The 13,799-nt window shown below is 37.1% G+C and overlaps 1 protein-coding gene across 1 annotated transcript in view; it reads right to left on the reverse strand.

Annotated features, from left to right (window-relative positions):
* Positions 1–13,799, reverse strand: part of MLLT10 (myeloid/lymphoid or mixed-lineage leukemia (trithorax homolog, Drosophila); translocated to, 10) — a gene marked incomplete at both ends in the record, with an annotated part of 99,405 nt that overhangs the window by 22,260 nt on the left and 63,346 nt on the right. The window contains one exon of the mRNA XM_010079055.1: positions 3,649–3,827. Coding sequence (XP_010077357.1) covers positions 3,649–3,827 — 179 coding nt within the window. The remainder of the gene's footprint in view (positions 1–3,648; positions 3,828–13,799) is intronic.

Here is a 13,799-nt window from a genome sequence, read left to right on the forward strand (position 1 = left end):
ATCCTGACCAAATTCTTGAGGAACCATGGTTTGGGCGTACTTGCTCTCATAACTAATAGTTTAAATAAAACCTACTTTTTTTAACTATTACTTTTTATCTGCTACAGAGGCACGCTTGTGCCTTAACTTATATCCACTGTATGTACACCTAGGATCTTGTCTGATTTTCTTTTAATTAGAACACTAGACAAAAAAACACACAAGCACACCATTATTTGAAGTCTTTCACAGTCAAGAGGTGGGTAAACACTGAGAATACATCCACAAGAGTCCAGTAAGGAGACATAGCACTCTAATGAAACTTCGCAGAACTAAGTAGGTAAACCCTAACCCTTGAAGTATAATCAGTACTTTACGATAACTGCACAAAAAAAAAAAAAAAAAAAAAAAAAGTTCTCCTGAATTGGAGAGCAACTGCATGATAAAACAGGTTCTCTTAAGTGAGTCTCTTCAAACACTAGTAGAGGACCTCGTGAACTGCAACTGAAAAAGACTTCCAAAGTCCAGGAAAAACAAAGGCACATTACAGGTGGCTGTCATGATTTAGTGTGAATCAAAGACACCTCCAGAGAGGTGAAACCTGTTTGGTATTTTCAAGTCTTGAAAGCTGGGAAAAAACATCTAATCTGCCTGGTACAATGACAGAAGTCACACCAATCCTAAACCTCAACCAGGACATGAAAGCACTGAATATTTTAAAATTCACAATAGCCATCCATCTTCTTTCTTCTCCATTCTAGAAAGTACTCTGTAAATTAATTTTCCATATCAATGAGGAATAACTGTGCCCATGGACCTTAAATCCACCTGAATGTTCAACTCTTGCCACTACAGCGTCTTTGTAGGAAGTTTCTCTCAAAAATGATAAATCAGCAGGGTAAAAAAAAAAAAAAACACACCACCACGCACACCAGAAAGGTGACAGTTAAAGCAATTTAGCCTCAACTGGAAATTTCCATTGCCTACCTGTTGGATGTTACTGCATGCCAGACAAAAAGGAAAAGTACCAGTATAACTGCAAATGGTGAAGACAGGGAATACAGAAGGGAAAAAGACTCATCCAATAAATATAGGTGCCTTGGATGTAGAGCACAACCTAGAGACATGTCACGTTACACAGCTTATCTCAGGCATGCTGTTTGGTTGAAATACCAGTGCCTGTATAATGGTTCAGATGATGGAAGGACCAAGATCAAATTTATGTGCTGACACCATTCATATAAGAAAAAACAAAGACTATGCCTTTACCAATTTCCAACTGGCAGACACTGGTTACCAAAGTATAGTCCTAGAGTCACTGAAGCAGCGTAGGAGTTCATTAATTCCCAGGAGTTCCCTTTTAAAGCTGTCAAGCAAAAGTTCTCAGCATTTGAGCCTCCCTTATAGTTCAGAACCTAAAGACTCTTTAAATGGTAGTAGCTGTGAGCAAGAACTTGACAAGTAAATCTACACCCACTTAAAACAAGCTAGGTACTGAGGTAAGGTACACAACTCCTCTGTGGGGCAAAAAAACCCCACCAACAAAAAAACCTCAACACGTCCCAAAAAAACAAAGCCAAAGGAAGCACAGGAATTTTAACCACTTAACCTATGGAGGGCTCTCTAGTTCAGCTAAACACTAAGAGAAAGTGCACTTCCTAAGGTATACTACACCTTTTTGTGACAATATGAGGAAAAAAATGCTGTGGTATTTCTGCTCCTACCGGCTAAACACGGGCTCTGTTTCACTGCTTTTTGAATCCGTTTATCCTTTGACAGAGTTTAACAAATAGAAGTGATGGTGCACTCTTCTTGCTTATTTAACTTTTCCATGTCATTTCTGAGTTTACAGACCTTTGTCTTATCCCATCTCAGTGTCTCTTTTTCAGGGCAAGAACCCTATTTACTCATTCCTTATAATGATGCTGTTCCTTGCCATTGTTCACTATCATGGCTCTTCTTGTACCTCTTTTGATACCTACTGTATCTGTTTTGAATAGAAACTGCCTTTTTCCTTTAATATGAGTTTTATTTGCTCTCTTACCACCTTGTCAATATAGGCTGGTGAGGTTTTTCAGCAGTTTGTGACATCTGATCTTCATAACAGCTCATTGCATAAACTAGCATAATCAGCAAACTTGGTTTCTGTTCCTCCTCCTTTTCCTAGATAATTTGTGAATACATTGAGCTACACAAAAGGCCATAATGCTGATCTTTACCGTAAGTCTTGGAAACCTCTCCAATGTGAAAAGCAAGCATGTTTGGGTTTGTTCAGGTTTTTAAAAATCTTTTCATCTGCCACTAAACTATGAAACAACCTCTCTTACATCCAGATTGTTCAAGTTCAGTGTCTTCGGTGAGTTATGTAAAAAAAAAAAAAAACACCACACCACCACCAACAACCAAAAAACCTAACTCCAATTGGTTGTGATTTCCCTTCACAAAACCTATATTGGCTCTTCACCAAAGCATCGTATTTTTAATTCATTTTTTTAAAAATAGTTCCTGTCAATTTGTGCAACAGAGATGTCACCCAATTTTGGGTGAAACGAACCAACAGGTTTGAAAGTTCCAAGACAGAAGTCACAGAGATACACTGGCATAACACAAGCCTTATTTCTTTAGGAAACCAGTCCAGGAGAAATACATAAAAATATGAACGGCCACCTATAACAACAAAGTGTTATTTGATATTTAAATGTATGCTGTGTTGGCATGCACACAGTATTTCTGCTATGCATGTACTATACACAGACATGCACATGTGCACACACATGTATGTATGTATTAAGCTTAAGTTTATATTCACCATCTTAAATCACTGTAGACTCCATAAATTAAAAGTTGATGGCTTACATGCACAGAAAAAGGTATATTTGATGCATTCATTGTAAAACTGATTCCTGTCATAAAATGAAAAATACAAGAAACACAAAGTATAAAAACATCATGTCCAGTACAGTATTCCTTCATACTTTAATCATGGTGGTTCTCTACAACTATAACTTCCTACTCTCTTGCCTTGGTAAATGCAATCTTGACCAACTTAAATTCATACAAAATACTACCATAAAGACATTTTTTTCTGGTTCATTACTTCAACTATGTCACCCTTCTGCACTCCTCCAGTGCCTCCCTTATCTCTTCACCATCAAACATGAACTACGTATCTTCATTTGTATGACCTTTCAAATACAAAACTATAGCATATATGTCAACCTTCATTTGCTATCAAGATGTCAGCCTTGGCCACCTCTTTGCCAGGGCTAGCCCTAGTTGTCCATTTGTCAAATCTCCCAAACAAACCACTCTTCTGTAACTAAGACCAGCATTTTTGCATGAAACATGCAAAACTTCAGATTTTCCTTTTTAAATCCTTTCTTAAAACATTTTTCTCAGAACAGACATTGGTTAGACCACGGATGAACTGTAGCCGGCCGGCATTTATGCCACTAGTCATAACACAGTCATTATTACTACACACTTGCACAGACCACTTTTTAAAATCAATGTGATTGGGATTATGTCATGCTACAGGAAACTTCTAGCCACTATAACATTTTCACACAAATATGTTTATTAACCTATTTTCCAAACAAATTATTTTAACATCGAAAATAAGCAGGTGAATAACATGGTTTGCTCTCTTAAACTCTTGTGGTAGATTACCTGAGTTGCAGCAACAACAGTAGTTATAGAAGGCGCAGTTGAAGGCGACAGAGCTCCCACTTGCTGCAAGTGGCTTGAAGCCTGCTGAGGTAAATGAGAACTGGAAACGGGAGTGCTAGATCCTGAGCCAGATACTGCATTTGGAAATGATACTGCTACATCATTGCTGCTAAAAATACCTGAAAAAAATTACAAAAACAATTACATGCATCTCTCTCTCTCCCCCTCCCTCTGTTTTCTAATAATCATGTAAATATGCAGTAGAAAATTAATCAAGACAAGCAAGATCACTTAATAGATAATGCAGAAAGTTCCTGTGTTGAAATTCTAACCATGCTGATTGATAAAAGTGCTCTTGTCATTTGACATTCTACAGATTGATTCAGTTCTAAGTTTCTGTAAAACATGTGTGATAAATCAAATATTTATGTGCATTACAAACTGCTCAAATATTAACAGTAGCAGAATTTTTGGCTAAAGTGACTGCCTTCAACTGAGTCTGCTATCAGAGTTTGTTCTTTCAACTAATTACTGTAAAATTTAAAGTAGATAAAGAATGAAGTATTGGGTTATCTAACTGAACATACATAATACAAATGGAAAAATACTTTTTAATTTAACGTAAAATGTTTCTGAATAACATACATTTGTTCAAAACTGTAATTCTGGCAACTACTCATCAGCTTGTGCATCTTCAGAAAAATACTGACAGCAAGTCTGAGGACAAACTACTCAGATTTGCTGGTAGAACTGGTGGTATTTTGTTATTCACAAACTAAAACTCCAGTCATGATCTAAGAATGCTTGACTAACATTTCTGCTAGAACAGCCAACAAGTAAATGACTAAACATGCTAACATTAGTTAGACTTGTACGTTAGCAATTTAAATAGGGACAGTTCATACCCCTCTGTGAAGCCATTACTTCTGTTCATCTACATGCAGGGTAAAGTTCATTATACAGGTTGGGGAAAAAAACCCTACTGACCAGAAGCCCAGGACAAGAAGTAGTACCTGTCTATGAAACTGTTAGGCTCCACGTGCATTAGATAAGTGAGCTGTCAGCTGGCCAAGGAATATCAAGCATGGTAGCACTGAACTGCAGTTAGAGGAAGAGTGCCACAGGGAGTAAACAGAAGTAGAATGAACATGGTTAGATCAAAAAAAGCAACAGAACTGAAATGCCAGTTAGAAGGCAAAGGGTGGAGCTAATTTGTCACTCATACAAATAATGATTTGAAGAAGGCAGTGACAATAAGATATGCAATCTTAAAACACCACTCGCCACTCAGCAATCCCTCTAAGCACAGGCAGTCAAGGGAGACCCAAACGCACGCATAATACGCAAACACTGACGCATCTTAAATTCCCTGCCTCTATTAACTGTCTAGAAAAACGGAAGAGAAAACCAGCCAGACCCAGCAGAGAAAGAAGATATGAAAGAAACAGATGAAGACACATTCCAACAACACTTTTTTCCTGCCTAACCAAGGTTAGTGACTTCATATCATCTTCTCCCCAGTCTTTTCACAATAGCACAATTCCATACCTGCTCTGCTTTTCCACTGACCTTCGTATCTTTTTCCATTTAGCACACCTTCTTGGGTCATATTCCCCTCCTTTTTTTCCCCATCACCATCCCAAAAATACACAGTTATGGCATTACTAGCAGTTAAGACCCTTAAAAAGTTCACTTTGTTATTACATTTCTCCATTTATATATCTAACTAGACAGTAAACTCTATGGATCCTGCTCTAGATTTGTCCCTGCATACCACCAAAATGAACATGACTAACAAACAACCTTGCTACTGAGTCTGCTCTTAAACACGATATAATTAAAACCACAAAAACTGAAATACACCCCAGGTCCTCAAAAGATTTTTCTTTAAATCTACTTTCAATCAAATATTTCAAATTATTAAAATGGATTATATTTTTGACCCTTTGTGTTTTGAATGCATTAAAACAACTAAATGTACAAAAATTCTTGAAAAAGATGAGACTCTCATGCAATTATCTGCTCCGGGAACAGTGAATTTTAAGGGTAAAAATAATGAAATACCACAACACTATCAAATCATAAGACCTCGTCACCACAAATTCTATCACTCTCATAAAACGTCAATGATAATGAACGGAGAAAACAAAATTTTTGGTGAGAGTCAAGTACTAAAAAAGATATTTTTCCAGAAAGGTACAACAACTCCAAAGTTTTAAAGCTATTGTCGATTTTTCTTCCTAATTTTTCAAAACCTCAGATACTTAATAACTGCAGAGCTGCTGCTGCTTCTATTTTAATGATAAGGTTTATTCTTCCTCTTAAAAATAAAATTGTGGAATACAAGCAGATAGTTATAAAATCACAGGCAAAAAACTATTTAAAATGAAAGACAAGCAGTAAACTAGGTTGCCAGTGGAATGAGGCAAGCAGAGAAATAAATCCTTGATTTTCACACCATTTCAAAAATACCTGTATAAAAACTATGTTCACATTGTATTAGAAAGCAAAGAAAACACAGATCTAAAATGTATTAAATATATCAAGTTTTCCTTTTGCGGTTTTGGCAGAGATAAATCCCTTTCTGGATCAGGAAGGAGTAATAACGAAAGCCTGTACAAATCACTACAAACCACATTAATGTTTAAAACAAACAAACCACCTTGAAGTCCTTCCCATATTACTGAAAAGCCAAACAGCCGTAGCTTGTGACGAAGTACATTGTGTAATTTGACAGAGGCATAAACAGCATGGTTAAATACAATCTTCAGCATTTTAAACAGACCACAGTTCAACTGCAGGTGGGAATGGACATGTAAACACTGTTCAGGTAAAGTAGGGCTGTGCTAAATACCACTAATACAGCTGCAGAACATATTCTGACAGATAAAATGCACATATAGCCTGCACTGCTGGAGTGAAAGGCTTAACAAAAAAGCAACTAAAAAAAAAAAGCATCTCTGGACAAGAAATAACTGCCTGCTTAGCACAGAAGGGTTGTACTATAGAGCAGGGAACACATCAGATTATGCAGATTAGAGAAACCTGTATTCTTTTTGCTGACAATCAATGATTTAATAGATAATAGAGGAAATAAAAGAACTTCAATAATAGTAAAAAACAAAACAGCCTCAAATCAGAACTAGCTGTGCAGCAACATACACCAAGTGGCACACAGAACAGTTTCAGTGATGTTACTCAAAATCTCAAAATTAAGTGGTTACATGAACAGAATTAACAATAAATTCTGTCTTTCGGTGTTGCATCTCGCAGACGACACCAATACACTAAAACACACTTTCCCACCATGATTTCTGTATCTAGCTACAACATCCCCTGTTCTTTTTATTTTCTAGTACTACAGCGCACTACGTTACTCAGCTCCCTTGCACTGCCTTCCTATGCTCGTGATTGCCTAGTTCAGCAAGAGACCACACCAGGCTGTGGTTACTCCTGTAGCCATACACTGTTCATCCCTATTACAGGAACTTAAATATTTTAGACTCCTGTATCAAGTTTTCTCAAAATTGGACAACAAGCTCAAAGCTTACTGCAGGCCAAAATCAAGAGAGATAACATGTAGACTGCTTCCTTAGGAAGCTAAGAAAATGTTCTCCATACCATAAAGCTGTATTTTCTTTTTTAATTCAGTAACTTGAAACTCTTGCAAAAATTGTGAATAGAGGAAGTTATCTAAGATATCTACCAGAGGTTGCTGTTCCTAGCATTTTGCCAAAACTTAAGGAATAAGTAGAAACTGGTCAAAGAGTTTTTTAAAAAATGTAAACTGGAAACCCCACAAAAGTTGCACAGAACTACAGAACCTTCCTAACTGGGGGAGGACAGATGGACATGGGGCAGGAAATTTTACGTTATAATAACATCTTTACAAAAACTGAAGCTATATACACATTTTCAGTACCTTCACTTCCTGTGATCTCAAGAAGTCTCCCCTAAAACCATGGCAACTTTCTCCATAGAGCAAAATGGAAAAGTGCCTTTGAATGAAGCAGTCCATTAATTAGTATCTAAACATACAGAAAAAGTAAGTTTTGTTACACAAGAAAGAACACATTCTGTTCCAGTAGAATATCAATAGTGGAAGAAATATCCCACTATTTGTTATTTTGTAATATGGCCATAAGCTAAAGTGAATCTAATGCTAAACACAAGAAATAAAAACAGGTTGTGACACAGTTGTCTAAAAAAATAAATAAGTTGTCTTTGAAACTGCCAAGCCAGCAACAATATTTCATTTCAATTCATCAGAGATAATGAAACTACAGCTTCGATGCTAGGGCCAACCTGTTTCCTTCATGAAGAAATTTGAAATCTAAGAGTCAAATAATCACGCTGACTCCTGCTGCTGATGAGCAAAGAGGTAGAGTTCATTTTTAGATAGTTTTCTACAAGATTCTGCAGTAACAGTTCTAGAAGTGCACAGAAGTGATAGTTACAGATCAGCAGCCTGATAACAAGCCAGCATTTCCCTCCCTTTCAGTGACTGGGGGTCCTTTTTTGATGGAGCACAGCAGCCTCTGTCACAGATCAACAGTCAATACCCACCTTTTATGAAAGGCATACTAAAGGGCATTCTGCGTCCTCTCCATGATAAGGTAGAAGGGAAAAAAGCTCCCAGACTCAAAGTACCCTAAGAATACACACCACTGGCAGTACAGGGGAGGAGGAAAGATAAAAAATACAGGTACATGTTTTCAAAATGGAACAACTATTCTAGTTTCATACCTATTGACAGAAGGCAGACTGCCGTAATTATTCCCTTTAAAAATACTCTATAGATTTGATTTTCAGGCAAAAACCAAAATACTTGAGAAGAACCTTCACACAACTGAGGAACACAATTTAGCATGGCAATGTCACATATACGATGAATCGGTGATCTAAGAACAAGGTCATATCATCTGAAGTCTGCTATCAACCTCCATTAAAATTAACACCAAATCATTGACAGCTCAGCTAGCAAAAGATGTTTAGTCCATCTCCCCTGCCTACTTCAATTCCTATGTTCATGATCCTGACTGTACAGGTATCTACAGTCATTCAGAAATGTATTCAATAACAGGGTGGGGCATGAAGATCAGAACTGATCCATGGAGCTACCAGAATGGTCTACTCCCCTGTTCAGCTAGTCTCACATCCTATAGTGAACAACATCATTTTATACTTGATCCCACATTCATTAATGACCACATGTCAGTATTCCAGAACTCACTCTTCAACAAACTGTAACAGCGAGGAATGCATATACCTGCTAACTAACATGAAACAATACATGAGCTGCTTAAACCAAGCTCAGTCAGTACACAGTCCTCAATTAGGCTTTCATTTCCACAAGTAGGCTTTTAAGTACACAATTTCAAAAACTGCCTAAACCACTGTCAGAAAGGTTACCAGCTCATGGTGCAGAGTGTGCCTCCTCGTACTTTGAATTAATCCAAGCTGCTACAGGTCTTACACTACAGCCCCCCATAGCAGGGCTCAAAAACACATTTTTCATAGCTCAGTGAAGGTTGACTTGCTCTTTGAGAGAAGAGGTTTGAACATGACATGCTGGACGAGGAACACAGGTAGACTGTATCATTTCTCTAGTCCAGTATATCCATCTCTAACAGCAACCAACAGCAGCTATACAAGGAAAAGCACAAGCAAAGGGCAAGCATTAAATAATACTTTCCTCTAGAAATCTACAACTTATGGATTTTGAGATTGAGGAATGGTCTTTGTAATTATTGGCCTTAAATTTGCTTCCAACCCTGCCTCAATGAATGTCTTCCCATCCTTTCTCAACAGTTGTAACTTCTCACACCATGTCCCATGGGAAAGTTATACCTCAATTAAACCATGCAGTCTTTTTTGGGGGGGTGGGAGCATAAGACAGGAAAGACACACTTTCATTTGTTTCCTCTAGATGTTCTGATTTCCCACAATAAATCTTTGAGATTGCCTGTTTAAGGTTCACATATATAATTAATTCAGCTTTATGAAATAAGACACACTGAGAATTTCACGCTTATTCTAGTCTGATTCAACAAATTTTGAAGTACTCTTCTAGAATAACAGCAATAAGATAGAGAGCTCCATGACTATATCCAAGACACACATGCTTAGTGCTACAGGAAAGACCTGTGGTTCAAGTGTGTCACAGAACAGAAAAATCTTTGCAAGAAGAAAAAGTTAGACAGATATGGAAAATTAATTGATAAATAAAGATCGTGACTTTTATTTAGATGTTCACTTTTGTCATGTCAAGCCATACAAGCCTAAGTTACGTTAATATGCCATACCAAAACCAAAGCCATTTTAGTGCCACTAAACAAGCATTCCTGAGTAGAATTCAGGACCCTTGTGATCTATGTTTCATTCACGACACTTATGAACTAGGTTTCTTATTGATTTCCAGGGAGAACTTAATGTGTCTGCTTAAGATCTACGAAAACCTATCATAGCTTCAACCAGTTCTGAGAGCAATCTATCTCAGCGCTGAAATGGTGAGTCACCAGAAACACGAGATTCCTCTTCACTGTTAACATAATATAGTCTTTTAAAGGAGTTTCTGCTTCAAAAGTCTTTTCTTTTTTGGATTCCAGCGATCTGAAGTTGGTGTCTTTGAAGGCATACTGCAGGATGCTTGACTGAGACAGAATTTTCAAAAAGAGGACCACTAGTGAGGCTAATGAATGACAACGGAAATTCTGTTGTCATTAGTTATTTCTGGTGGTGGGGAACAGCTGTTGCCTGAACTGCTGTAAGACTACACATAGCTGTCATTAGCACCAACTAAACCTCTAACGGGGTATTCTAGAAACTCACAGACATTTAGTTTATACTTAAGGTTGCAATATTGGACAACTGAACAATAATACTCCATTCAGTTTGACAACCAAATAATAGTACACCATTATTCAATAGTCAAAAAGAATGGGCATAAAGGAACTATTTCAGGATGACTTTGTAATTTGTCCTTCTCTTACTCTTCCTTTTTTAAATTTATATGGTTTAGCTGAATGCTACTGTCCCCAAGCTGAGTGCTACTGTCCCCATGCTTCAATACAGGCAGATGTCTTTTTATCAACACTGTAAAAGTCTGCCCAAGTTGGGCTTGATTCAAAAATTTTAACTCATTCATGCTCAGTAGAGATTCTGACTAGTTCAGGTTATCTCGTTAAAAAACTTACACCACATATACCAAATTTTGCCTGCACTGATGCAGAGGCCAAGTCTACAGAACTGAAAACTTTCATTGTGCTGTCCTAAAGCTGATCACAGTGCCAGGAGGACTGGCACGGTGGATGGGTTCTGTGCTATGACTCTCCTCACTGCAACTCACAAATTAGCATAAGACAGAACAAGGATAAACAGAGACCTGCCAACAGGAACAGGAGTAAGAAATAAAACACAGAAGACAGAATGAGTGAGAATAGAAGTAGCCACAGAAAGGCTACAACCATTACAATTTACAGCTAGCCCTAACATAAAATTTAAACATTCAAGTCATCACTCCCCATAGTCTTTTTTTAAAGTACGCACTAAAATCCCCAACAGATATGTATGTCTGTACTCCCTCCTCCTGCTTTCCAGCAGTAGGCCCATAAAAATGATGCAGAAGAGATGAGACTTCAAGGTCAAGTCAAAAAGTTTGACTGTAAGGTCCAGAGTAAGACTGAGAAGGACAAAGCAGTTATCACACAGTGAATAGCAGTGAAAATTTCACATCTCTCCACTGCAATTTTTCTGGTTTTTTTTAAAACAAGTTTTTTAAAAAGCATGCAAATTTTAGTAAGTTAGCGATAAACTAAGAAACAGAGCACTAAGTATCTCACTGGCAAAACTGCAGGGTACTACTTCTGCCTTGAAGTGTCTTGAGTCCTTATAGCAAAACAGGCATCTTTACAGAATGATGCATAACTGTTTTCTAGTCCTCTTTTTTAACTAACCCTCTCAAATGCGTTCAAGTTTTTAGTTATAATCCTTCCTCCTTTACACTTTGTCAGCACCAAATTCAACTTTACAGGCTTCGACCATCACCTTTATACCAGCATAACTATCAAATGAACCTCTCTGCTCCAACTTGTATGTGTCTCCATTCAAACCAAAACTCTGTTTTTCCTTCTCAGTACTTTCTTGCTGATGTGCAGCCAACTTAAACTCAGTGCAATAAAAAAAAAAAAATCCAGCTCCTGATACACTGTCTCCATCAAAACTCTTACAATGACTATTACAATCATTCTGACTCATAATCTCAATATGCTATTGGAGTAAATTATCTTCCTGTATTTAAATATTTATCTCAAGTTTGAATACTTTATTTTCATCCTATACACACGGTAAGATCTTTCCTTGCTGTTCATATTATCAAAATTTCTATCTACCCTAATTGATTTCACCCATATATACACTTCTGCCAAAACAAGAGTATGCAAAAAAAAAACATGCAAGAAGGGTGGGAGGTGCGGGCTGGGCAGGAGATAACTTTAGAATCTTACTCAGAGAAACATGGGAAGGTAGATACACACACACACAAAAAAAAAACCAAAACAGGCAGATGAGATGATAAATCCTGTCCAAACACTGTTCTAAAACAAACAACATGTAGGTAACATTATGCTGCCCCATGATAATAAGCATTATTATTGCTTGACAAGAAAGCATACAACATTAAGTAACCACTTTCTGCTGTACCCTAACAACTTCTACGCTGGAGTTAGGAATACACAATCAGGTTTTTTTCTAAAAGTGCAATGCGAAAAGAACTCATAACAAATGGCGTTCCATCATTTTCTATTCTGCACTGGTGTGAACCTATACCTCTTCAACATTAAACAGCAAAAAGGCTCTGCTTATAAAACAGCAGAAACTCACCAAGTCCAAATTCAGCACACTTTGTCAGATACCCTTCAGATGTTTTATTTTTGTTCAGAAAAATGGTGAGCTTGCCTTCCTTCATCTCAAAGCTGGTTCAGAGCACTGTATACCTGGGAGAGTGAGAGGGAAACCCTATATCAAAAGGAAAAAAGCTAAACCTATTTTACTAAAGCAAAGCAAATCCAGAGAAATTTCAATATTTCTCACCACATGTAGACTATGAAATATAAATTTAATGTAATATTAATTTTTTCAATTATTTAAGAGACCCACCACTACAGACATCTGCCTAACAGATGTAATTCGTGGCTCTGACAGTGTGAAAAGCAAAGTGCTATAAAACCTTAATGACTGCTAGCTTACAACACAAAGAACTTCACCATGAAAAGTTTAAACATTTAAATTTTTTGCAAATGCTGAACTCCAAGTCAATACAATTCACAATGTATAGAGCACTGCTCTTCCAACATACATATATAGCAATAAGAAAATCACAATTTGCCTGACACCAATGGATAAAAAAATTCCAATTTTTATTAACAGATGGCCTGACACCAATTAAATATAACATTGAGAACAAAACTTGGTCATCTTCAAAACTAGCTTCATGAGAGGGTTTTAACTGTAAATATTGCCTCCTAAATCTTTCAGTAACTTGTGAATATAGCTATGATGGTTTCCTACTAATGAACAAAAGCCTTGAAAAAGTAAACCAAGTTCTAATTTAATAAGATATATTTCATTTCCACTGGCCATGAGTGAATACAGAACTAAGGGTACAAAGCCAATATGGAATACTAAAGGGAAACGGCAATTAGATACCTTAAAGATTCAATATTGCTCCCTCTGAACTTGATAGCACTGTTATCAGTGACACAAATGGGCAGCATCGGGCTGTCAGAACAAAGAATGGACAAAACAAGGCTACCTTCACATGCTGTACTTGTAGTAATTTAAGTAGTCAGGAAAGCAAGTGGGAGAATGCCTGAGGAAGACACCACTATAACACACCTATGAATGGAGCAGAGAAGAAGAACCAGAAAAACTATTCACAAAATTAAAGAAAAGAATCTCAGTACTAGAATAAAACTGTTATCATTTTACTGCACACATACAAAAAGATCATAAAAAGAGAACTGAGGAACTATTGACCTATCAGGCTCCTGCAGACAATCTACAAAGTTTTCACTCAAGTACTGAACAATTGACTCACTGCAGATCTGTATTTCACCCAATCCATAGAATATGCAGACCTTCAATCAGGCTTT

The sequence above is a fragment of the Pterocles gutturalis genome, unplaced genomic scaffold (assembly GCF_000699245.1).
Source record: "Pterocles gutturalis isolate BGI_N339 unplaced genomic scaffold, ASM69924v1 scaffold7566, whole genome shotgun sequence".
Classification (NCBI taxonomy): Eukaryota; Metazoa; Chordata; class Aves; order Pterocliformes; family Pteroclidae; genus Pterocles; species Pterocles gutturalis.